Below are 24,716 nucleotides of genomic sequence, written 5' to 3'. Positions count from 1 at the left end.
GAGTGTTTATTGTTGGCAATGACAACCAGAGTGTTTATTGTTGGCAATGACAACCTGAGTGTTTATTGTTGGCACTGACAACCTTTCATAAAGTCATTCATCATCATTACCATGACCACCCTCATCACCATTCATCATCACCCTCATCACCCTCATCACCCTCTCATCATCACCCCCATCACCATTCATCATCACCCTCTCATCATCACCCTCATCACCATTCATCATCACCTCTCTCATCATCACCCTCATAACCATTCATCATCACCCTTCCTCATCATCACCCTCATCACCATTCATCACCCTCTCATCATCACCTTCATCATCACCCTCATCACCATTCATCCACCCTCTCATCATCACCCTCATATCACCACCCTCTGTCATCAATCTCATCACCATTCATCATCACCCTCTCATCATCACCCCTCATCACCCTCCTCATCATCACCCTCATCACCATTCATCATCGCCCTTCATCATCACCCTCATCACCATTCATCTTCACCCTCTCATCATAACCCCCATCATCACCCTCACACAATCTCATCACCATTCATCATCACTCCTCTCATCATCACCCTCATCACCATTCATCATCACCCTTCATCATCACCCTCATCACCACTCATCATCACCCTCTCATCATCACCCTCATCACCATTCATCATCACCCTCTCATCATCACCCTCATCACCATTCATCATCGCCCTCTCATCATCACCCTCTCATCATCACCCCTTACATCAGAAGTGTTCCTCATTACTCGTCACTCGTGGGTGTCTGTACAGCCCTGTCTACCCATTAGCGCGAGGGCTCGTCCTAATTGGCCTCGGTACTAATGGGTCCCAATCAGTCCTTTTAGGGTCTAATATTTATGAAAAGATTAAATAAGGGCCTGGGTCTGTGAGTACTGGGGTCTATTAGGACTGGGGTCTATGAGTTCTGGGGTCTATTAGGACTGGGGTCTGTGAGTACTGGGGTCTATTAGGACTGGGGTCTGTGAGTACTGGGGTCTATTAGGACTGGGGTCTGTGAGTACTGGGGTCTATTAGGACTGGGGTCTATTAGGTCAGGGGTCTATGAGTACTGGGGGCTAAGGACTGGGATCTATGAGTACTGGGGTCTATTAGGACTGGGGTCTACTGGGTTTGAGGTTTATTAGACTCTTCTATAAGGACTGAGCTTTATCAGTGTTGAGCCTGGCACTGTGTTGAGCCTGGCACTGTGTTGAGCCTGGCACTGTGTTGAGCCTGCACTGTGCTGAGCCTGGCACTGTGTTGAGCCTGGCACTGTGTTAACCCTGGCACTGTGTTGAGTCTGGCAGTGTGCTGAGCCTGGCAGTGTGTTGCTGAGCCTGGCACTGTGTTGAGCCTGGCACTGTGTTGAGCCTGGCACTGTGTGCACTGTGTGAGCCTGGCAGTGTTGAGCCTGGCACTGTGTTGAGCCCGGCACTGTGTTGAGCCTGGCACTGTGTTGAGCCTGGCACTGTGTTGAGCCTGGCAGTGTGTTGAGCCTGGCAGTGTGTGAGCCTGGCACTGTGTTGAGCCTGGCAGTGTGTTCACCCTGGCACTGTGCTCCCCTGGCACTGTGTTGAGCCTGGCACTGTGTTGACCCTGGCACTGTGTTCACCCTGGCACTGTGTTGACCCTGGCACTGTGTTGACCCTGGCACTGTGTTGAGCCTGGCAGTGTGTTGAGCCTGGCACTGTGTTGAGCCTGGCACTGTGTTGAGCCTGGCAGTGTGTTGACCCTGGCAGTGCTGGAGCCTGGCACTGTGTTGAGCCTGGCACTGTGTAGCGCCTGGCAGTGTTGAGCCTGCACCGTGTTGAGCCTGGCACTGTGTTGACCCTGGCACTGTGTTGAGCCTGGCACTGTGTTGAGCCTGGCACTGTGTTGAGCCTGCAGTGTGTTGAGCCTGGCACGTTGAGCCTGGCACTGTGTTGAGCCTGGCACTGTATTGACCCTGGCACTGTGTTGACCCTGGCACTGTGTTGAGCCTGGCACTGTGTTGAGCCTGGCAGTGTATTGACCCTGGCACTGTGTTGACCCTGGCACTGTGTTGAGCCTGGCAGTGTGTTGAGCCTGGCAGTGTATTGACCCTGGCACTGTGTTCACCCTGGCACTGTGTTGAGCCTGGCACTGTGTTGAGCCTGGCAGTGTGTTGAGCCCTGGCAGTGTGTTGACCCTGGCACTGTGTTGAGCCTGTGCTGAGCCTGGCAGTGTGTTGAGCCTGGCACTGTGTTGAGCCTGGCAGTGATTGACCCTGGCACTGTGTTGACCCCTGGCACGTTGAGCCTGGCAGTGTGTTGAGCCTGGCACTGTGTTGACCCTGGCACTGTGTTGAGCCTGGCAGTGTGTTGACCCTGGCACTGTGTTGACCCTGGCACTGTGTTGAGCCTGGCAGTGTTGAGCCTGGCACTGTGTTGAGCCTGGCACTGTGTTGACTGGCAGTGTATTGACCCTGGCACTGTGTTGACCCTGGCACTGTGTTGAGCCTGGCACTGTGTTGAGCCTGGCACTGTGTTGAGCCTGGCACTGTGTTGAGCCTGGCACTGTGTTGAGGCCTGGCACTGTGTTAACCCTGGCACTGTGTTGAGTCTGGCAGTGTGTTGAGCCTGGCAGTGTGTTGAGCCTGGCACTGTGTTGAGCCTGGCACTGTGTTGAGCCTGGCACTGTGTTGAGCCTGGCACTGTGGCCTGTTGAGCCTGGCAAAAGCCTGTGTGTTGAGCCTGGCACTGTGCTGAGCTGGCCTGGCACTGTGTTGAGCCTGGCAGTGTGTTGAGCCTGGCAGTGTGCTGAGCCTGGCACTGTGTTGAGCCTGGCAGTGTGTTCACCCTGGCACTGTGGCACTGTGTTGAGCCTGGCACTGTGTTGACCCTGGCACTGTGTTCACCCTGGCACTGTGTTGACCCTGGCACTGTGTTGACCCTGGCACTGTGTTGAGCCTGGCAGTGTGTTGAGCCTGGCACTGTGCCTGGCACTGTGTTGAGCCTGGCAGTGTGTTGACCCTGGCAGTGTTGAGCCTGGCACTGTGTTGAGCCTGGCACTGTGTAGCGCCTGGCAGTGTGTTGAGCCTGGCACCGTGTTGAGCCTGGCACTGTTGTTGACCCTGGCACTGTGTTGACCCTGGCACTGTGTTGACCCTGGCACTGTGTTGAGCCTGGCAGTGTATTGACCCTGGCACTGTGTTGAGCCTGGCACTGTGTTGAGCCTGGCAGTGTATTGACCCTGGCACTGTGTTGAGCCTGGCACTGTGTTGAGCCTGGCAGTGTATTGACCCTGGCACTGTGTTGACCCTGGCACTGTGTCAGACGTAATAAATATCATCGTCAGTCAAAATGATCTTATAAAATACCTCAATGATTTATCTCATACACAAGTGAACATCACACACCTGAGTGTGACTTAATTACACGCCCAGATACTCACCTGGTTATTACCTCCACGGAGAGTCTGGTCTAGTTTAACCTTACTTAACCTCACTTTAACCTGACCTCTCTAAATTAACACTTAACTTAAATCTTAGCTTTACTTAACCTCACTCTGTAACTACACTTCACCTCACCTGATGCACTTTAATCTAACCTAACCTAAATTTATTAACAAAACTGTAAAGTCCAAACACCCTTTAAGTAATGAGATAAAGTTATAAAGTGTGTTTTGTAAAGTGAGTAAAGTGTTTGTGATGAAGATAATGTATCATCTTCATTATATTAACATTATGGTGATACACGATAAGGGTTGGTGCTCAGGGGTATAGTGAAGATGGAGATAATTAATACATTACCTGTACGGTGTCTTCTTATCATTATTATAATAGGTAACACGAGGAGACGCCCACGATGTCATGGTTACAACCCACACTGTCATAACCACAACCCACACTGTCATAACCACAACCCACACTGTCATAACCACAACCCACACTGTCATAACCACAACTACAACAGTACACACACACACACACACACACACACACGCTAGTCACAGCCAGTAATAGTTTAATATGTTACAACACACACATTACTTTGTTCATTAACTCCCTGGGGGGCCAGGAGCTGGGTGGCTGAGGGGCTGGGGGGGCCAGGGGGCTGAAGGGGTATGGGAGCTAGGGCTGGGTGGCCGAGGGGCTGGGGCTAGGGGGCTGAAGGGGGTATGAGCCAGAGCTGGGTATTGGAGGGGCTGGGGGCTAGGGGCTGAAGGGGGTATGGGGGGGGCTAGGGCTGGGTGGCTGAGGGGTTGGGGCTGGGGGGGGCTGGAAGGGGGTATGGGAGCTAGGGGCTGGTGGCTGAGGGGCTGGGGGGGGCTAGGGGGCTGAAGGGGTGGGGGGCTAGGCTGCTGGGTGGCTGAGGGCTGGGGGGCTAGGGGGCTGAAGGGCATGGGGGCTAGGGGCTGTGCTGAGGGGCTGGGGGGCTAGGCGGCTGAAGGGGGGTGGAGGGAGCTAGCTGGTGGCTGGAGGGCTGGGGGCTGGGGGGGCTGAAGGGGCAAGGGAGCTAGGGCTGGGGGGTTAAATAGCTGAAGGGGGAAAAGGGAGCTAGGGCTGGTGGTTGAGGGTTAAATAGGGGCCAAGGGGGTATGTGGGGGCTACGGCTGGTGGTTGAGGGGCTGGGGGGCTAGGGGGCTGAAGGGGTATGTGGGCTAGGGCTGGGTGGCTGAGGGGCTGAAGCTGAATGGAACTGATAATGAAAATAGAAATGAAAGTAAATATGAAGGGAATGAGACTGAAACAGACTGTAGTGGACTGTAAATGAGACTGAAACAGACTGTAGTGGACTGTAAATGAGACTGAAACAGACTGTAGTGGACTGTAAATGAGACTGAAACAGACTGTAGTGGACTGTAAATGAAACTGAAACAGACTGTAGTGGACTGTAAATGAGACTGAAACAGACTGTAGTGGACTGTAAATGAGACTGAAACAGACTGTAGTGGACTGTAAATGAGACTGAAACAGACTGTAGTGGACTGTAAATGAAACTGAAACAGACTGTAGTGGACTGTAAATGAGACTGAAACAGACTGTAGTGGACTGTAAATGAGACTGAATCAGACTGTAGTGGACTGTAAATGAGACTGAAACAGACTGTAGTGGACTGTAAATGAGACTGAAACAGACTGTAGTGGACTGTAAATGAAACTGAAACAGACTGTAGTGGACTGTAAATGAGACTGAAACAGACTGTAGTGGACTGTAAATGAGACTGAAACAGACTGTAGTGGACTGTAAATGAGACTGGAAACAGACTGTAGTGGACTGTAAATGAGACTGAAACAGACTGTAGTGGACTGTAAATGAGACTGAAACAGACTGTAGTGGACTGTAAATGAGACTGAAACAGACTGTAGTGGACTGTAAATGAGACTGAAACAGACTGTAGTGGACTGTAAATGAGACTGAAACAGACTGTAGTGGACTGTAATGAGACTGAAAGACTGTAGTGGACTGTAAATGAGACTGAAACAGACTGTAGTGGACTGTAAATGACTGAAACAGACTGTAGTGGACTGTAAATGAGACTGAAACAGACTGTAGTGGACTGTAAATGAGACTGAAACAGACTGTAGTGGACTGTAAATGAGACTGAAACAGACTGTAGTGGACTGTAAATGAGACTGAAACAGACTGTAGTGGACTGTAATGAGACTGAAACAGACTGTAGGACTGTAATGAGACTGAAACAGACTGTAGGACTGTAAATGAGACTGAAACAGACTGTAGTGGACTGTAAATGAGACTGAAACAGACTGTAGTGGACTGTAAATGAGACTGAAACAGACTGTAGTGGACTGTAAATGAGACTGAAACAGACTGTAGTGGACTGTAAATGAGACTGAAACAGACTGTAGTGGACTGTAAATGAGACTGAAACAGACTGTAGTGGATGTAAATGAGACTGAAACAGACTGTAGTGGACTGTAAATGAGACTGAAACAGACTGTAGTGGACTGTAAATGAGACTGAAACAGACTGTAGGATCAAATGAGACTGAAACAGACTGTAGTGGACTGTAAATGAGACTGAAACAGACTGTAGTGGACTGTAAATGAAACTGAAACAGACTGTAGTGGACTGTAAATGACTGAAACAGACTGTAGTGGACTGTAAATGAGACTGAAACAGACTGTAGGACTGTAAATGAAACTGAAACAGACTGTAGTGGACTGTAAATGAGACTGAAACAGACTGTAGGGACTGTAAATGAGACTGAAACAGACTGTAGTGGACTGTAAATGAGACTGAAACAGACTGTAGTGGACTGTAAATGAGACTGAAACAGATCAGTGGACTGTAAATGAGACTGAAACAGACTGTGGATCAAATGAGACTGAAACAGACTGTAGTGGACTGTAAATGAGACTGAAACAGACTGTAGTGGACTGTAAATGAAACTGAAACAGACTGTAGTGGACTGTAAATGAGACTGAAACAGACTGTAGTGGACTGTAAATGAGACTGAAACAGACTGTAGTGGACTGTAAATGAGACTGAAACAGACTGTAGTGGACTGTAAATGAGACTGAAACAGACTGTAGGACTGTAAATGAGACTGAAACAGACTGTAGTGGACTGTAAATGAGACTGAAACAGACTGTAGTGGACTGTAAATGAGACTGAAACAGACTGTAGTGGACTGTAAATGAGACTGAAACAGACTGTAGTGGACTGTAAATGAAACTGAAACAGACTGTAGTGGACTGTAAATGAGACTGAAACTGAATGTGAAGGTAAAACGTGTACTGAAAGAAGACTGGGTGAGACTACAGTGTGTGGACGGCGAGGACAGACAGATAGATAGATAGATATATAGATAGATAGATAGATAGATAGATAGATAGATAGATAGATAGATAGATAGATAGATAGATAGATAGATAGAACCCTTTACCCCTTGATGTACAATACAGTGTTACAGTAACTCAGTACAAACAAACACACTCTCCTCTCACACACTGTCATTCATTCTCTCTCTTGTATCATGTTCCCCCTCCAGAGTGTGTTGTTTGATGGAGTGTGTTATTTGTCGGGGTGTGTTACTTGATGGGGTGGCCAGGGTGTGTTACTTGTTGGGGTGTGTTACTTGTTGGGGTGATTACTTGTTGGGGTGGCCAGAGTATGTTGCTTGATGGGGTGGTCAGAGTGTTTTGCTTGTTGGGGTGTGTTACTTGTTGGGGTGTGCTACTTGGATGGGGTGGCCAGGTGTGTTGCTTGATGGGGTGCCAGGGTGTGTTGCTTGATGGGGTGGCCAGGGTGTGTTGCTTGATGGGGTGGCCAGAGTGTTACTTGTTGGGGTGGCCAGAGTATGTTGCTTGATGGGTGGTCAGAGTAAGTGTTTTGCTTGTTGGGGTGTGTTACTTGTTGGGTTGGCCAGAGTGTGTTACTTGATGGGGTGGCCAGAGTGTATTGCTTGTTGGGGTGTGTTACTTGTTGGGCAGGCCAGAGTGTGTTGTTTGATGGGGTGGTCAGAGTGTGTTACTTGGAGTAGTCAGAGTGTGTGTTACTTGATAGAGTGGCCACTGTGTGTTACTTATTGGGGTGGCTAGAGGTGTTACTTATTGGGGTAGCCAATGTGTTATTGTTGGGTGGCTACAGTGTGTTACTTGATGGAGTGGTCAGATTGTATTACTTATTGAGTGGCCAGAGGTGATACTTTTTCTGGTGGCTAATGTGTGTTACTTATAGGGAAAACAGTGTGTGTTACTTGATAGGGTGGCCACAGTGTGTGTTACATTGAGAGGTGGCTACAGTGTGTGTTATTTGATAGTGGCCACAGTATATGTTATATGATAGGGTGGCCACAGTTTGTGTTATTGAGAGGGTGGCCACAGTGTGTGTTACTTGATAGGGTGGCCACAGTTTGTGTTACTTGAGAGGGTGGCCACAGTGTGTGTTACTTGATAGGGTGGCCACAGTGTGTTACTTGATAGGTGGGCCACAGTGTGTTACATGATAGGTGGGCTACAGTTTGTGTTACTTGAGAGGGTAGCCACAGTGTGTTACTTGGTACGGTGGCCACTTGTGTGTTACATGATAGGGTGGCCACTGTGTGTTAATTGATAGGGTGGCCACAGTGTGTGTTACTTGAGAGGGTGGCCACAGTGTACTGTTACTTGAAAGGGTGGCCACAGTGTGTGTTACTTGAGAGGTGTGGCCACAGTGTGTGTTACTTGATAGTGGCCACACTGTGGAAATGAGGATAATAGCAGACTTTTCCTATAATATTATTTTATTGATCTTTCCCCGCCCTGCCACCCACCCCATCACCGCCTACCACCACCCACAACACCCACCCTGCCACCCACCCTACTACCACCCCCACCACCCACCCACTACAGTGGTAAGTTAGTGAACTTTGGGTTGTTGTATCCGTTGATTTTGTGTGTTTGTATCCATCTTAAGTAGTACTACAGTCTCCTCCACACCCTATCCCTCCTCTTCACCCCCCCACCCCATCCTCCTCTTCCCCCCACACCACACCCTATTCCTCCTCTTCACCCCCACACACACCCTATCCCTCTCTTCACCCCCACACACCACACACCCCATCCCTCCTCTTCACCCCCACACCCACACACACCCCATCCCTCCTCTTCACCCCCACCCCCACACCCCTCCCTCTCTTCACCCCCACACCCCACACACACCCCATCCCTCCTCTTCACCCCCCACCCCACACACACCTATCCCTCCTCTTCACCCCCCACCCCACACACACCCTATCCTCCCTCTTCACCCCCACACCCACACCCTATCCTCCTCTTCACCCCCACACACACCCTATCCTCTCACCCCCCACCCACACACCTATCCCTCTCTTCACCCCCACACCCCACACACACCCCTATCCCTCCTCTCCACCCCACACCACCCCTATCCTCTCTTCACCCCACACCCCACCCTATCCCTCCTCTTCACCCCCACATCCCACACACACACCCCATCCCTCCCTCTTCACCCCCCACCCTATCCCTCCTCTTCACCCCCACACCCCCCTATCCTCCCTCCCACCCCCCACCCCCACACCCTATCCCTCCTCTTCACCCCCACACCCCACCCTATCCCTTCTCTTCACCCCCCCACACACACACCCTATCCTCCTCTTCACCCCCCACCCACCCTTTCCCTCCTCTTCCCCCCCACCACACCCTACCCTCCCTCTTCACCCCACACACCCCATCCCCCCTCTTCACCCCACACCCACACACACCCCTATCCCTCCTCTTCACCCCACCCACACACCCCTATCCCTCCTCTTCCCCCCACACACACCCCTCCTCTTCACCCCCACACACACCCTATCCTCCTCTTCACCCCACACACACACCCCTATCCCTCCTCTTCACCCCACCCACACACTCTATCCCTCCTCTTACCCCACCCACACACACACCCTATCCCTTCTCTTCACCCCCACCCCACACCCTATCCCTCCTCTTCACCCCACCCACACACACACCCTTCCTCCTCTTCACCCCCCACACCCACACACACCCATCCTCTCTTCACCCCACACACCCTATCCCTCCCTCTTCCCCCACACCCACACACACCCCTCCCTCCCCACCCCCACCCCACACCCTATCCCTCCTCTTCACCCCACACCCCTATCCCTCTCTTCACCCCCACACACACACACCCCCATCCCTCCCTCTTCACCCCCCCACACCCACACACCTATCCCTCCTCTTCACCCCCCACACCCCACCCCTACCCCTCCTCTTCCCCCCACCCACCCTATCCCTCCTCTTCATCCCCCCACACCCACCCCTATCCCTCCTCTTCACCCCCACCCCACACACACCCTATCCGTCCTCTTCACACCCCACACCCACACACACCCATCTCTCCCCAACACCCCACTGACACACAGAATTTCTAGATAAGTAAAAACATTTCGTCCATTATAAGCCTCTGCTGTTTGTAACATTCATCATACAAGCGTCTCTCTCCACTCCCCCCCCCCCCCTCCCCACCTGAAAAAAAAAGTCAATTGAGAAACCAAAATATTAGTTTTTGTCTAAATTCAGTCATCAGAGGCCCTCGTTCAGACTCCACAGGGACATATAATAATCAGATAGTTCCAGGTCATAATTTTGTTTCATAAGAGGTCAATTCAAATTAAAATTAACCAATAAATTGCAATTAGTATTAACCTAAAATAGAAATAATAATGGTGCACTATCTTTCGTCCCCTCTGGCAGACGAGGACCCACTGACCTCCACCTGCCGTGTTCGCTTATATATAGTCAACCACACTCTTACAGTGTAGCCAAACGTCTAATTTTGTTCAAGTTATACTAAAGTGACCGTAATTAATTAAATATGTCACCAGATACAATATTTTCCCCCTCCTCATTAGTGACCTTTGACCCCTGTAAAATTGTTAAAAATACTATAAATAAAAACATACCAATGTTGTTTAAGGTCGTTATAGCGTTTTATGTGAATAGGTACAAGAAAATCTGTGTAATGAGAAAAAACCTCCCAATTCTACATATTTTCTGACCTTTAACCCTTAACCTAACATAAACTATCTTAACACTAACCTAACCTACCCCTTACCTAATCTAACTTAGCTTACCCTTAATCTAACATAACCTATCTTAACTTACCCCCTACCTAACCTAACCTAACCTAACCTAACCTAACCTAACCTAACTAACCCAACCCTACCTAACCCAACTTCTTCTACCTAACCTAACCTAACCTAACCCAACCCAACCCAACCTAACCCCTCTAACCTTACCTAACTCAACCTACCTAACTCAACTTACCCAACCCAACCCAACCTAACCTTACCTTCCCAACCTAACCTAACCCAACCTAACCTAACCCAACCTAACCAACCTAACCTAACCCAACCTAACCTAACCAACAACACCAACCTAGCCTAACCCAACCTAACCTAACCTACCTATCCCAAACCTAACCTACCTTACCTAACCTAACCTAACCTCCTAACCTAACCTAACCTAACCCAACCTAACCTAACCCTAACCCCTAACCTAACCTAACCTAACCTAACCCAACCTAACCTAACCTTACCTAACCTAACCTAACCTAACCAAACCTCAACCTAACCTACCTAACTAACCTAACCTTACCTAACCTAACCTTCTTCCTTACCTACTTGCTTACCAACCTTCCTAACCTAACCCAACACTAACCCAACCCCTACTCCTTACCTAACCTAACCTAACCTAACCTCACTTACCTAACCTAACCCAACCCAACCTAACCTAACCTTACCCAACCCACAACCTAAACCCAACCCCTCCTAACCCAACCTAACCCACAACCTAACCCAACCCTAACATAACCTAACTAACCTAACCCTTACCTAACCTACAACCTTACCTTACCTAACCCAACCTAACCCAACCTAACATAACCCAACCTAACCTAACCTAACCCCTAACCTAACTACACGCTAACGCGGACAGACATCTGGAACCTAACCCCACTTGACAACTCGGAGCTTGCGCAGTGTGGAGCTGTCCCAGCTGGTGCTACATTTAACTGGCCACTGACAGATGGTTTAATATGACGAAGGGCCTATACCGACACGAGACAGATGGTTCAGATGGTCCAGTGTGACGTAGTGAAGAGTTGGTCTAGTTGTAGTGGACAGATGGTGTGGTGGTGACGTAACAGTGGGCAGATGGTGTAGTGTGACGTAACAGTGGGCAGATGGTGTAGTGTGACGTAACAGTGGTACTGCAGAGTCAGGTCACTTGAGGTCACTGAGGTGTAGAAATTAGTCACAGCATCAGGAGTGAGAGGCAGGTCACAGTCAAGTCATGTTAGCAGAGTCAAGTCACAGTCAAATCACAATAAAGCCCCAGTCAAGTCACAGTTAGATTCCAGTCAAGTTACTTTAGCTCACTGTCAGGCCACGTCTTAGTCACGGTAGCAGACTCAGGTCACAGTCAAGTCACACCCAGATCCCAGCAGGTCACAGACCAGGACAGGTCACCAGAGTCAAGTCACACAGTCAGGTCACATAGTTCTACGTCCTTAATTAAAAGGTTAAAACCATGTCTCATCATTAGCATAATTATATCAGCTGTGTATTGGTGCATTGTGGCGCATCTTGAAGTGTGATAAGATGTTATAATGGTGCTCTGTGTGTGTATGGCGTGTGTGTGTGTGTGTGTGTGTGTGTGTGTGTGTGTGTGTGTGTGTGTACAGGGTTTTGGGTGGAAGAAGGGCGTGTGTCGCTAATGAGAGATCTCTCCATGGTACAAATTTATACAAAGCGAGATACTGTTGTAATTTATATGAGGTGGTTATATGAGAGTGGTTATATGGGGAGGTTTATATGAGGTAATTTATATGAGATTAATTTATATGTATATGTGGGTAATATATATGGGGAATAATTTATATGAGGTAATTTATATGAGAGATAATATATATGGAGAGTGAATTTATATGAGGTAATTTATATGACAGGGTTATATATATGAAGTTAATTTATATGAAGTAATTTATATGAAATTAATTTATATGGGGTAATTTATGAGAATTAATTTATATATGAGGAGGTAATTTATATGGGGAGGTAATTTATATGAGAGTTAATGGAAGGAGTTTATGTGAGATTAATTTATATGAGAATTGAATTTATATGGGGAGTGTTATATGAGAATTAATTTGTGGAGTGTTATGTGGGGTGAATTTATGAGAATTAATTTATATGAGGTGAATTTGTGAGGTAATTTATGATTGAATTTATATGGAGGTAATTTATATGGGGGTGAATTTATGAAGTTAATTTATATGAAATTAATTTATGAGGTAATTTATGTGAGGGGTTATTTATATGGGGATGTAATAATTTATGAGGGAGTAATTTATATAAGGGAGGTAATTTATGTGAGGAAGTGAATTTATATGAGGTAATTTATATGAGGATGTAATTTATGAGAGTAATTTATGAGGGAGTGAATTTATATGGGGAGGTAATTTATATGAGAGGTAATTTATATGAGGGGTAATTTACCTGGATATGAGGGAGGTAATTTATATGAAGTTAATTTATATGAGATTAATTTATATGGGAGGTAATTTACATGAGGCAATTTATATGGGAGGTAATTTATATGAGGTAATTTACCCTGTATATGAAGAGTATTTATATGAGGAGGTTATTTATATGGGGAAGTAATTTATATGAGAGGTAATTTATATGAGAGGTAACTTGTGTGAGAGTAATTTATATGAGAGTAATTTATATGAGGTAATTTATATGAGGATGTAATTTATATGATGAGGTAATTTAGAGTGTTTAATTTATATGAGGAGGTTATGGGGATGTAATTTATATGATGAGGTAATTTATGAAGTGAATTTATATGATGGAGTAATTTATATGATGGAGGCAATTTATGAGGTGAATTTATATGAGGTAGCTTATATGGAAGGAGTGAATTTATATGAGGGAGTAGTTATATGGGATGAGGTAATTTATATGAGGAGTGAATTTATGAAATTAATTTATGTAGAATAATTTATATGAAGTGAATTTATATGAGAGTAATTTATATGAGAGGTAATTTATATGGGGTAATTTACCTGGATATGAGAATTTATATGAGGGAGGTAATTTATATGAGGTGTTTATATGAGGGAGGTAATTTATATGAGGATGTAATTTATATGAGGGAGTAATTTATAGAGTAATTTATATGAGGTAATTTATATGAGGTAGTTACCTGGATATGAGGAGGTAATTTATATGAGGGGTAATTTATATAGGTGGGAGTAATTTACATGAGAGGCAATTTATATATGAAATTAATTTATGAGGGAGGTAATTTACCCTATATATGAAGGGTAATTTATAGGAGGTTATTGATGGGGAGGTAATTTATATGAGAGTAATTTATATGAAATTGCTTGTGAGAATTAATTTATATGAGGAGATGTGAATTTATATGAGGTAATTTATATGAGGATGTAATTTATATGATGGAGTAATTTATGAGAGTGAATTTATATGATGGAGGTAATTTATATGATGGAGCAATTTATGAGAGTAATTTATATGAGGAGTAACTTATATGAAGGGTAATTTATATGAGGTAATTTATATGAGATGAGGTAATTTATATGAGAATAATTTATATGAGGATGTAATTTATATGATGGAGTAATTTATGAGGGAGGTAATTTATGAGGAAGTAATTTATATGAAGGGTGAATTTATATGGGGGAGGTAATTTAGAGTTAATTTATATGAGATGATTAATTTATATGAGGTAATTTATATGGTGAGTAATTTATATGAGGTAATTTATATGGTGAGGTAATTTATATGAGGGAGTAATTTATATAGAGAATTAATTTATATGAGGTAATTTATATGATGGAGGTAATTTATATGAGGGAGGTAATTTATATGAGGGAGGTAATTTATATGAGGGGAGGTAATTTATGAAGGGGTAATTTATATGAGGGGAGGTAATTTGAGGTAATTTATATGAGGGAGGTAATTTGTGTGGGGAGGTAATTTATATGATTTAAATTAATATATATATATATATATATATATATATATATATATATATATATATATATATATATATATATATATATATATATATATATATTAGAATCGATAGATAATTAGAACGAATATAATATTAATATACACTGTTGCTGCCTCACAAACTTTTACTTGACACACACACACACACACACACACTCACACACACACACACACACACACACACACACACACACATACACAGGTAACACAAAAACAGGTAAACAAAAGATAATTGAATATATAGAACAACAAATGAAAACAACTAGAGTAACAACACCTCAAGCTTTGAAAAATAAAGAAGTAAATCAGGTTTAAAATGTCTCAACACTAAGCTGGGATCATTTTAAGACGAGAGGATCATATTGTGAGAAGAACCGAATTGTTGTTGTTTTTTATGTAGTAGTGCTCAAGGCGTCTGTTGATGGTCTGCTTGTGGGAGAGACTAAGAGTGAGGACAATCTCCATGGACATAAAGACGCTCAAGACGCCTCTGTAAAGGTGGTAGAGGTCGCTCGTGCCATAAAGAGGAGGTGAGGACGTCTCTTTAAAGGCCTTACAGGCTTTTCGTGCCGTATACACTTCTACAATGCGGGAAAAAAAACGCAGGAAACAATGGCGCAGCAACATAAGGTAGAAGTAATATTTACCTTAGAAACAACTTTTAGGTCTTTAGTATTAGTAATGTGGGTTATATAAAGCAATCAAGACTCCAGGTGTTGTCAGGTGGAGTCTATATGACAATAAGCCTCCAGGTGTTGTCAGGTGGAGTCTATATCACAATTAAGCCTCCAGGTGTTGTCAGGTGGAGATCGATATCACAATTAAGCCTCCGGTTGTCGTGAGTCTTATCACAATTAAGCCTCCAGGTGTTGTAGTGGAATCGATATCACAATTAAGCCTCAGGTGTTGTCAGTGTAGTCTATCACAATTAAGCCTCAGGTGTTCTCAGGTGGAGTCTATATCACAATTAACTTCAGGTGTTCTCGGTGGAGTCTATATCACAATTAAGCCTCCAGGTGTTGTCAGGTGTAGTCTGTATCACAATTAAGCCTCCAGTTCTCAGGTGGTCTATACAAAGCGGTGTTGTCAGGTGGAGTCTATATCACAATTAAGCCTCCAGGTGTTGTCAGGTGGAGTCTATATCACAATTAAGCCTTCAGGTGTTGTCAGGTGGAGTCTATATCACAATTAAGCCTCCAGGTGTTCTCAGGTGAGTCTGTATCACAATTAAGCCTCCAGGTGTTGTCAGGTGGAGTCTATATCTGTAACCCTCCAGGTGTTCTCAGGTGGAGTCTATATCACAATTAAGCCTCAGGTGTCAGGTGAAGTCGATATCCACAATTGCCTCCAGGTGTTGTCAGGTGCAGTCTATATCACAATTAAGCCTCCAGGTGTTGTCAGGTTGAGTCGATATCACAATTAAGCCTCCAGGTGTTGTCAGGTTGAGTCGATATCACAATTAAGCCTCCAGGTGTTCTCAAGTGAAGTTTCTGCCTCGCTAGCTTCTTCATTACCTGAGGTCTCACAAAATCTCCCCAGCTGAATCCACAAAAGAGTTTTTCAATTTGCGAGTTATTGTATATTTGGTTCACCTTCCGGGCTCAACCTGACTTTATTTACTGCTAGAGTTTTAATGTGAGAGGTGAGGGTGTTGTCTTAGGTTAATGAGAGGTGAGGGGTGTTGTCTTAGGTTAGTGAGGTGAGGGAGTTGTCTTAGGTTAATGAGAGGTGAGGTGTTGTCTTAGGTTAGTGAGGGTGAAGTTGTCTTAGGTTAATGAGAGGTGAGGGAGTTGTCTTAGGTTAGTGAGAGGTGGGGGTTGTCTTAGGTTAGTGAGAGGTGGGGAGTTGTCTTAGGTTAGTGAGAGGTGAGGTGTTGCCTTAGGTTAGTGAGAGGTGAGGGAGTTGTCTTAGGTTAGTAGTGAGAGGTGAGGGAGTTGTCTTAGGTTAGTGAGAGGTGAGGAGTTGTCTTAGGTTAGTGAGAGGTGAGGGGTTGTCTTAGGTTAGTGAGAGGTGAGAGTTGTCTTAGGTTAGTGAGAGGTGAGGAGTTGTCTTGGGTTAGTGAGGTGAGGTGTTGCCTTAGGTTAGTGAGAGTGAGGGGTTGTCTTAGGTTAGTGAGAGGTGAGGAGTTGCCTTAGGTTAGTGAGGAGGTGGGGGTTGTCTTAGGTTAGTGACAGTGAGGAGGTGAGGGAGTTGTCTTAGGTTAGTAGAGAAGTGAGGTGTGCTTGGGTTAGTGAGAGGTGGGGGTTGCCTTAGGTTAGTGAGAATTGAGGGGGTTGTCTTAGGTTAGTGAGAGGTGAGGGTGTTGCCTTGGGTTAGTGAGGAGGTGAGGAGTTGCCTTGGGTTAGTGAGGAGGGTTGTCTTAGGTTAGTGAGAGGTGGGTGTTGCCTTAGGTTAGTGAGAGTTGAGGGGTTGCCTTGGGTTAGTGGAGGGTGAGGGGTTGTCTTGGGTTAGTGAGAGGTGGGGGTTGCTTGGGTTAGTAGAGGTGGGGAGTTGTCTTAGGTTAGTGAGAGGTGAGGGAGTTGTCTTAGGTTAGTGAGAGGTGAGGGTGCTGCTCAGGTTAGTGAGAGAGGTGAGGAGTTGTCTTAGTTAGTGAGGGAGGGTGCTAGAGAGGGGTTGCTTAGGTTAGAGGAGAGTTGCTGGTTAAGGAGAGGGAGGAGTTGTCTTAGGTTGTGAGAGGTGAGGGTGTCTTGTGAGAGGGGGGTTCCTAGTTAGTGAGAGGTGAGGGTGTTGTCTTAGGTTAATGAGAGGTGAGAGTGTTGTCTTAGGTTAGTGAGAGGTGAGGGAGTTGTCTTAGGTTAATGAGAGGTGAGGGTGTTGTCTTAGGTTAGTGAGAGGTGAGGGAGTTGTCTTAGGTTAGTGAGAGGTGAAGGAGTTGTCTTAGGTTAGTGAGAGGTGAGGGTGTTGCTTAGGTTAGTGAGAGGTGAGGAGTTGTCTTAGGTTAGTGAGAGGTGAGTTGTCTTAGGTTAGTGAGAGGTGAGGAGTTGTCCCTTAGGTTAGTGAGAGGTGAGGAGTTGTCTTAGGTTGTGAGGAGGTGAGGGACGTGTCTTAGATTAGTGAGAGGTGAGGGAGTTGCTGGGTTAATGAGGAGGAGGTGCTGTGGAGTGAGGAGGTGAGGGGGAGTTGTCTTAGGTTAGTGAGAGGTGGGGAGTTGCTTGGTTAGTGGGAGGTGAGGGAGTTGTTTAGGTTAGTGAGAGGTGAAGGAGTTGCCTTAGGTTAGTGAGAGGTGAGGGAGTTGTCTTAGGTTAGTGAGAGGTGAGGAGCTGTCTTGGGTTAGTGAGAGGTTTGTCTTAGGTTAGTGAGAGGTGAGGGAGCTGTGGTTAGTGAGAGGTGGGGGTGAGGTTGCTGTCTTAGGTTAGTGAGGAGGTGAGGGGTTGTCTTAGGTTGTGAGAGGTGGGGAGTTGTCTTAGATTAGTGAGAGGTGAGGGAGTTGTCTTAGGTTAGTGAGGTGAGGAGTTGTCTTAGGTTAATGAAGGTGAAGGAGTTGTCTTAGGTTAATGAGAGGTGAGGGTGCTGTCTTAGGTTAGTGAGAGGTGAGGGAGTTGTCTTAGGTTAGTGAGAGGTGAGGGAGTTGTCTTAGGTTAGTGAGAGGTGAGGTGTTGTCTTAGATTAGTGAGAGGTGAGGTTGTCTTAGGTTAATGAGAGAGTGCTGTCTTAGGTTAGTGAGGTGAGGGACGTGTCTTAGATTAGTGAGAGGTGAGGGAGTTGTCTTCGGTTAATGAGGTGAGGGTGTTGTCTTAGGTTAGTGAGAGTTGAGGTGTTGTCTTAGGTTGAGTGAGAGAAGGTTAATGAGAGGTGAGGTGTTGTCTTAGGTTAATGAGAGTGAGGGAGTTGTCTTGGGTTAATGAGAGAGTGTTGAGTTGTCTTAGGTTAATGAGAGGTGAGGTGTTGTCTTAGGTTAATGAGAGGTGAGGGTGTTGTCTTAGGTTAGTGAGAGGTGAGGGTTGGTCTTAGGTTAGTGAGAGGGGTGCTGTCTTAGGTTAATGAGAGGTGAGGAGATGTCTTAGGTTAGGTGAGAGGTGAGGGAGTTGTCTTAGGTTAGTGAGAGGTGAGGGAGTTGTCTTAGGTTAGTGAGAGGTGAGGGAGTTGTCTTAGGTTAGTGAGAGGTGAGGGAGTTGCCTTAGGTTAGTGAGAGGTGAAGGTGTTGTCTTAGGTTAGTGAGAGGTGAGGGTGTTGCCTTAGGTTGGTGAGAGGTGAGGGAGTTGCCTTAGGCACTAAATAAACAAGCAAGGCATCACATACATAAACAAAACAAACAAAATAAACAAAGCAAACAAACAAACACACAAAAACAAACACAATAAGCAACTCAACAAAAATAATTCCAGAAATTTCCCCCAAGTAAATTAGTTTGTTGCCGTAAATAAAAGAATAATCATTTCGTTAATGAAGGCGAGCGAGTGGTGGAGGAATGCGGGCACTGCGGTGTTGGGGTGGAGGAGGAGAGATTGGGAGAGGGGGAGATGGAAAAGGAGAAAGGGAGGAAGAGGAAAGGTGGACAGTGTGAGATGGAGTCAGGTGTATTGAGAACTACCATAATGAAGTACATGTTACAGGAAAGAAACACTGGAGGACGGTGTTGACACGTATTATAGCAGCTATGCAATATTTAGCTGAACACAACTCAGCTAAATAAATGCACGATTTTTTTTAACCTACAATGGTAATTTTTTGGGATTAATTAAATGATTGCTAAACTTGATCCTACAATACGAGAACATGTCCAGAGCAACAAAATGAAGAAATCCACGAACATCATCTTGGACCTCGCGTTCAGAATGAACTGATCTCAATGTTGGCATTGCAAATAAAGAAAAAAAATTGACCACTGACCCCGGGCCTGAGCCGTAAAAAACGAAAGAAGTTTATTTATTTCAAAGATCGTAAGAAATGGATCGATCGATCACTGACCCTCGGCCTGAGCCGTAAAAACGAAGGAGGGTGTTGTTACAACCTTCACACCCTCTTCTAGGACTCACTATCTCAGTGGTTCTCAACCTTGTTTGCCCCATGCACCCCTTTCACCATATGTCAGAATGTCATTCCCCCCTCCTTTCCAAGATTGTCTGCCTCAAAAAGTGCATTCCAAATAATATGCATATAATACTGAAAATCCTTTATTTTTTCCATATTAGTACATATACATTTACAATTTTACATAGATTATTTTTAAAGTGGAGTTTTACAAATTAAATGCCAATTGAAAATGTTGATGGATTTATAAAACTTGAATAAAAGTAAAATAGTTTTTTTTTATTTATAATGAATTACTTAACAGACCAAACTGAAGCATAATGCAATAAACAAAAAGTTCAATAGAATACCAGGATATTGTAAATTTGTAATTAATTTTATTCAGATGAAGATTACAGTCAATGAGAAACCTGTGATTGTTTTTTCTTCGCCAATTCTGGGATACGCGGAGGAGTGCTTGAAAGGGCACAACGCAGGTCATTTTCTACCTCTAATCTACTACGTTGCTTCGTTTTAATTTGCAACAGAGTTGAAAAGCCTGACTCACAAAGATATGTCGACACAAACGGAAGCAATGCACGGATAGCTCTTTCTGCCACTTTTGGGTAGGAATCGCACATCAAGGGCCAAAATTCTGTGATTGATTTCTCATCGAACATATCTCTTGCTCCCGAATCAGTTTCCCCCCCCCCCTGAAAACCTGAATTCCCCCCCTGGGGGGAATTCCCCCCTGGTTGAGAACCCCTGCACTAGAGGATGTATAGTCAGCCCATAGGCTCATTATATCAGAGGAGACTTTGAAATAACAGCTTCTGTAAACAGACAGATTAAATGTTAAACACAGACCCTTACCATATTTCTGGCTAACAACCTCCTGACAGCTGACAGGTGTTTATTTTGATACCACTGGTTTAATCAAAACACAGCTTTAAACAATACAACAAAATATAGTGAATATCTCCTCTCCATCCATACACATACAAAAAGGCCGCAAATGTTCTCTCACTACTACAATACTCTTTAGACTATAATGAACATATTACACTTTAGTCAACACCATAATTATCCATGATTGCCCAGATAATAATAGATAAATGTGCACCACACAAGCTTGACCCTCCTATCCTCTTCAACCTCGCTACAGAGAGAGCGTCGCCAAAACAAAAATGTTCCAATACTTTTTTTGTTTCATCAACATATAATTTCTAATTCTTCTTATACTTCACACCTGCTTCTTACAGTCTTTCATAACTGTATAAAAATTAAAAATACATTCTACAAAGTTTACATAATGAAACAAATACTATTATACATACTAATATAAAAATAATCAAGACATTTTTAAAAGTCTTTACCATAAGCTTGGAATTTCGATTCCAAAGAACTTGTGAGCCTATTACCGCTTGCAAGACCTTTCTGACCGTTTGGATTTGTTGTTCCCAGACGCCATCCATGTGTGAGGCGTAGGGTGGGTTGAAAACCCACTCAATCTCTTTTCAATAGTGCATGTCGAACCTTGGTATCCGTTCTCCAGCTTCTAGCTGCATCACTGATCTCCTTGTCTGCACTGACCATATTTGTCCCGTTATCTGAGCGGATGCGTTCTGGTACACCCCTACGTGCAGAGAAGCGTGTTATCGCATTAAGGAAAGTATTAGCATCAAGTGCACTGAGGAGCTCTAGTTGGATGGTTCTTGTGGTCAAACAGGTGAGTAAGCAGCCCCACCGTTTCATCTGTTTTCTTTCTTCTACGTTCCTCTTGGAAGATCATCTTGGCCCGGACAATGAAAGGCACGAGAAATCCACGTGGGTCATACACTGAGCTAATTACACTCAAAAGACCCCTCTTCGTAGTCATCACTTTCGACTCGACATGTTTGATGGCTACAGAAAATTGATCTTCTTCTAAGTGCCATTTTACTCCAAGTGCCCGTTCCACTGGGAGTGTTTTTTATTTCAGATTAACCTCTTTCACTCCCATATGCCGTTCGTCTACAGGTATGGAGTCGAGTACGTCTTTGCAGTTATTCACCCATTTAGTGAGACGGAAGCCCCCAGCGCCAGAATACGTCGCAGCTGTTCAACTAGTCGTATCCCTTCCTTAGTGTACCATACTGAAATGAGTAAATCGTCCGCATAGAAGTTCCGTTGGGCCTCCATAGCGTCGGCATGGCATAGATTTTATTTATTTTTTGATCGTGAAAGGTCCTTCGTAGAGCATATGCGGCACACGGGGGACTCCAAACACCGCCGAAGAGGTGTACTGTAGGAGAGTGGTGCGCGAAGCATGTTCTCTTCTGGCCACCATAGAAACTGGCGTATCCTTCACCATGAGAGCTACTGGTTCTTGTCGAAACCTGATGAGAACTCCCAGTAGTTTGTTATTTAGGCCTGTCCTTGCCGCACTTGGCTGTTCAGTGATATGGAAGCATGTTCAGTCGCACAGTCGAATACCATGCGCACCTTTTCAGGCTTGTTTGGGTTTAATACTGGGTGATGTGGGAGATACCATCTCCCACCTTGCCTAGCGAAAAGCTCTGTTGTAGGGATCAGCTCAGCAGAGTTCTTGTCTAGTAACAGTTGCATCTCTTCTGTATAACGCCGGTGAAGATGAGGATCTCTTAGAAGCCTTTTCTTTAGCCCCTCCAGCCTCCGTTCAGCTAAAGTCTTGTTGTCTGGGAACTCGGGTGGGTCTTGTCGAAAGGGTATCGGTAGTTGGTAATGACTGGCCACCTGTATCACCTTGTTAAACCACAGCTCCAATGCACTCCTGTTTTCGACTGATACGGCATCACCCATCTTAAGCCACTCGTATCCAACTCCCCAAACTGTCTCACTTGTACCTCCAATCACGTTAATCGTGTGTCTCTTGGGCCTCAATTGGTCACTGCAACACAACCTGCTCTGTCAGGTTTGCTCCAATCATCCTCCATGTATCGTACTGGTCCATTGATGGTTCAACCAAGTACACCGCAAATGACTCTCCATTCCCCCCGGACCTGACCTCCAGAGGCGTTAATGCTCGTGGTGTATCGAGTCCAATTAGTAACTCTATCTCACTTTCGTACGTACTCAATGGCATTATCCCTTCTTAGTGTTTCCATTCTGCAACATCTTGTATGGAGGCAACTGAGTCCCTTAAAGTAGCTGGCAGCCGTTGTGTGACAGTCACGCCGGATAGTGATATCCTCCGATTAAGGTCGTGAAAGCGTACCCCACTAACCTCCAAGTCCACCTCATCGACCTGTTGTTCCGTTACTTGTGTCATAGTGGCAAGTGTTATCCATACAGTCCTTTGAGCTGCCTTCAAGCGAACTGCTAACCATTCGGTGCAAATCGTTCTGTTGCTGCCGGAATCGAGGAGCGCTCTCGTACGTACGGTGTCATTTGATCCTCTGCCCGCCACCTTCACTTCTACCATGGGGAATGCCACCTTGTGAATTCGTAATGTCCTCGTCGCCAAAGCTAGTCATTGGTTCCCGTCAGTATCTTTCTCCCGTTTTGGACGCTAAGGGTCTTTTTCTCCACCTGTTCGTATCCCTCCAAGGCCGTATAATTCTAGAGTGTTCTTCCTCCAGGACTCGGCTCGATCTACTTCTCGTTCACTTCCGTGATGGTAATATCTTCTTGTCCCGCTTACTTCCTCTGATCGTGTCATCGAATCTATCACTTCCCCCGACTTCCGCGCGATAAGGGCGTTCTCTTCTTCGCATAGTTGAGTTCACTGGGTGCAGCCATCGTGAGTGCTTGTCGGTACAACTTTCAACGAGCACCATACTGTAGCCCTACAATCAGCGGCTAAGTGGGTGTCATTCAGGCAGACATAACAGCAACGAAGTCGCCCAACAGTGTTCCTTCCCCCTTCTACAGTCATGGCTCGTAAAGATCGACAGTTCGTCTACCCATGTGCTCCCTTGCGTAGATGGCACACCACGCGTTTGTTCTCCCGCCTGTTTTCGTCGACTGTAAACAGGCTGGCTGTTCGCTCCCTCATATTCCTTTCCGTTGTGACGCCGGTAGTCCGCCTGGTGGTCGTCCCTTCCCTCCTACTCCTTTTCCTGATAATCACTCTGTCGGCCTCCTCTAGAATGAAGGTTCTCAGCCATTTGACTCCCAGATAACCGGCGGGACAAGTCTCCATTGCATGGATTGTGTCAAGTTCATGCATCATCTTAATAGCCTCCAAACTTGATATGCATGAGCCCAATTCGTCCGCTAGCTTTCTGAGAGCTAATGTTGTGGTTGAATACACCAAATATAGGTGCTGTTGCGTGTTTAGTACTTACAACTGACAGTGGGACATGTATTTCCAGGTATGACCGAATAAACATTGTCGTGTGATACTGGACGGCTTTGATTAACTCCCTTATCAACCCATTCAAGCCCTGTGCGGTTAAAGTCATACTAATGGTCTGAGGGTGCGACTGTGTGACGTCAGGAGGGCCCGCGGTGAAGTCTATGGGATCAACCTACCCGATTTCATGAAGCCTCAACACCGGCGACACGGGACCAGCCTACCCAACTTCGTGACGCCTCTCCTATAGCACCCACTTATGAGAAAGTACGAACAAGGATTACAAAGTGTTAATTATAAATAAGGATGTAGATGTATGCTGACCAACACAGCCAATATGCTAAGTGCCCAGTGATAACTGCCCGTGAGACCCAACAACAACCAGCGATGTGTTAATCCGTCTATGATAGGAAGGCCTGGGACCACACCTCACTCATATAACACCATCTGTGAGGGAATTACTACACCACGTCAGGCCCCTCATAACACCATCTGTGAGGGAATTCGTACACCATGTGATGCCCCTCATAACACCATCTGTGAGAGAGTTACTACACCACGTGAGGTCCCTCATAACACCATCTGTGAGAGAATTACTACACCATTCAGGTCCCTCATAACACCATCTGTGAGGGAACTACTATACCTCGTGAGGTCCCTCATAACACCTTCTGTGAGGGAATTACTACACCATTCAGGTCCCTCATAACACCATCTGTGAGGGAACTACTACACCACGTGAGGTCCCTCCTACACTACGTGTTTGCTGTTCAACACCTACATTAATTTGTATGTTCACTGTATGTTCCTTTACCTTTCTCTAATGAAGGCTTTTGTTAAACCACAAATGTATGTAATAAGTCATTTATGTCTAATGTATATTTTCAGCCTTCGGGC

At 45.5% G+C, this 24,716-nt stretch overlaps 1 protein-coding gene across 1 annotated transcript; it reads right to left on the bottom strand.

Moving 5' to 3' along the window:
• Positions 1 to 1,190: 1,190 nt before the first annotated feature.
• On the bottom strand, positions 1,191 to 3,329 carry LOC121854726 (mucin-12-like). The gene is made up of 3 exons (XM_042349461.1): positions 3,145 to 3,329; positions 1,667 to 2,820; positions 1,191 to 1,549 (listed from the first exon to the last, which is right to left on the bottom strand). The coding sequence occupies exons 1-3, from the start codon at positions 3,327 to 3,329 to the stop codon at positions 1,191 to 1,193; spliced, it is 1,698 nt and encodes a 565-aa protein (XP_042205395.1).
• Between the last annotated feature and the right edge of the window lie 21,387 nt (positions 3,330 to 24,716).

The sequence above is a fragment of the Homarus americanus genome, unplaced genomic scaffold (genome assembly GCF_018991925.1).
Source record: "Homarus americanus isolate GMGI-L3 unplaced genomic scaffold, GMGI_Hamer_2.0 scaffold53233, whole genome shotgun sequence".
In the NCBI taxonomy this organism is placed as follows: domain Eukaryota; kingdom Metazoa; phylum Arthropoda; class Malacostraca; order Decapoda; family Nephropidae; genus Homarus; species Homarus americanus.
The sequence above is the reverse complement of the archived record's forward strand: the minus strand, read 5'-3'. Positions and strand labels throughout refer to the sequence as shown.

Coding starts and splice junctions, on each gene's coding strand:
- LOC121854726 (XM_042349461.1), bottom strand. CDS start 3,329: ATGATATTTATTACGTCTGACACAGTGCCAGGGTCAACACAGTGCCAG. Junction 2,821..3,144: donor AGGCTCAACACAGTGCCAGG/GTCAACACAGTG, acceptor ACACACTGCCAG/GCTCAACACAGTGCCAGGCT. Junction 1,550..1,666: donor AGGCTCAACACAGTGCCAGG/GTCAACACAGTG, acceptor ACACACTGCCAG/GCTCAACACAGTGCCAGGCT.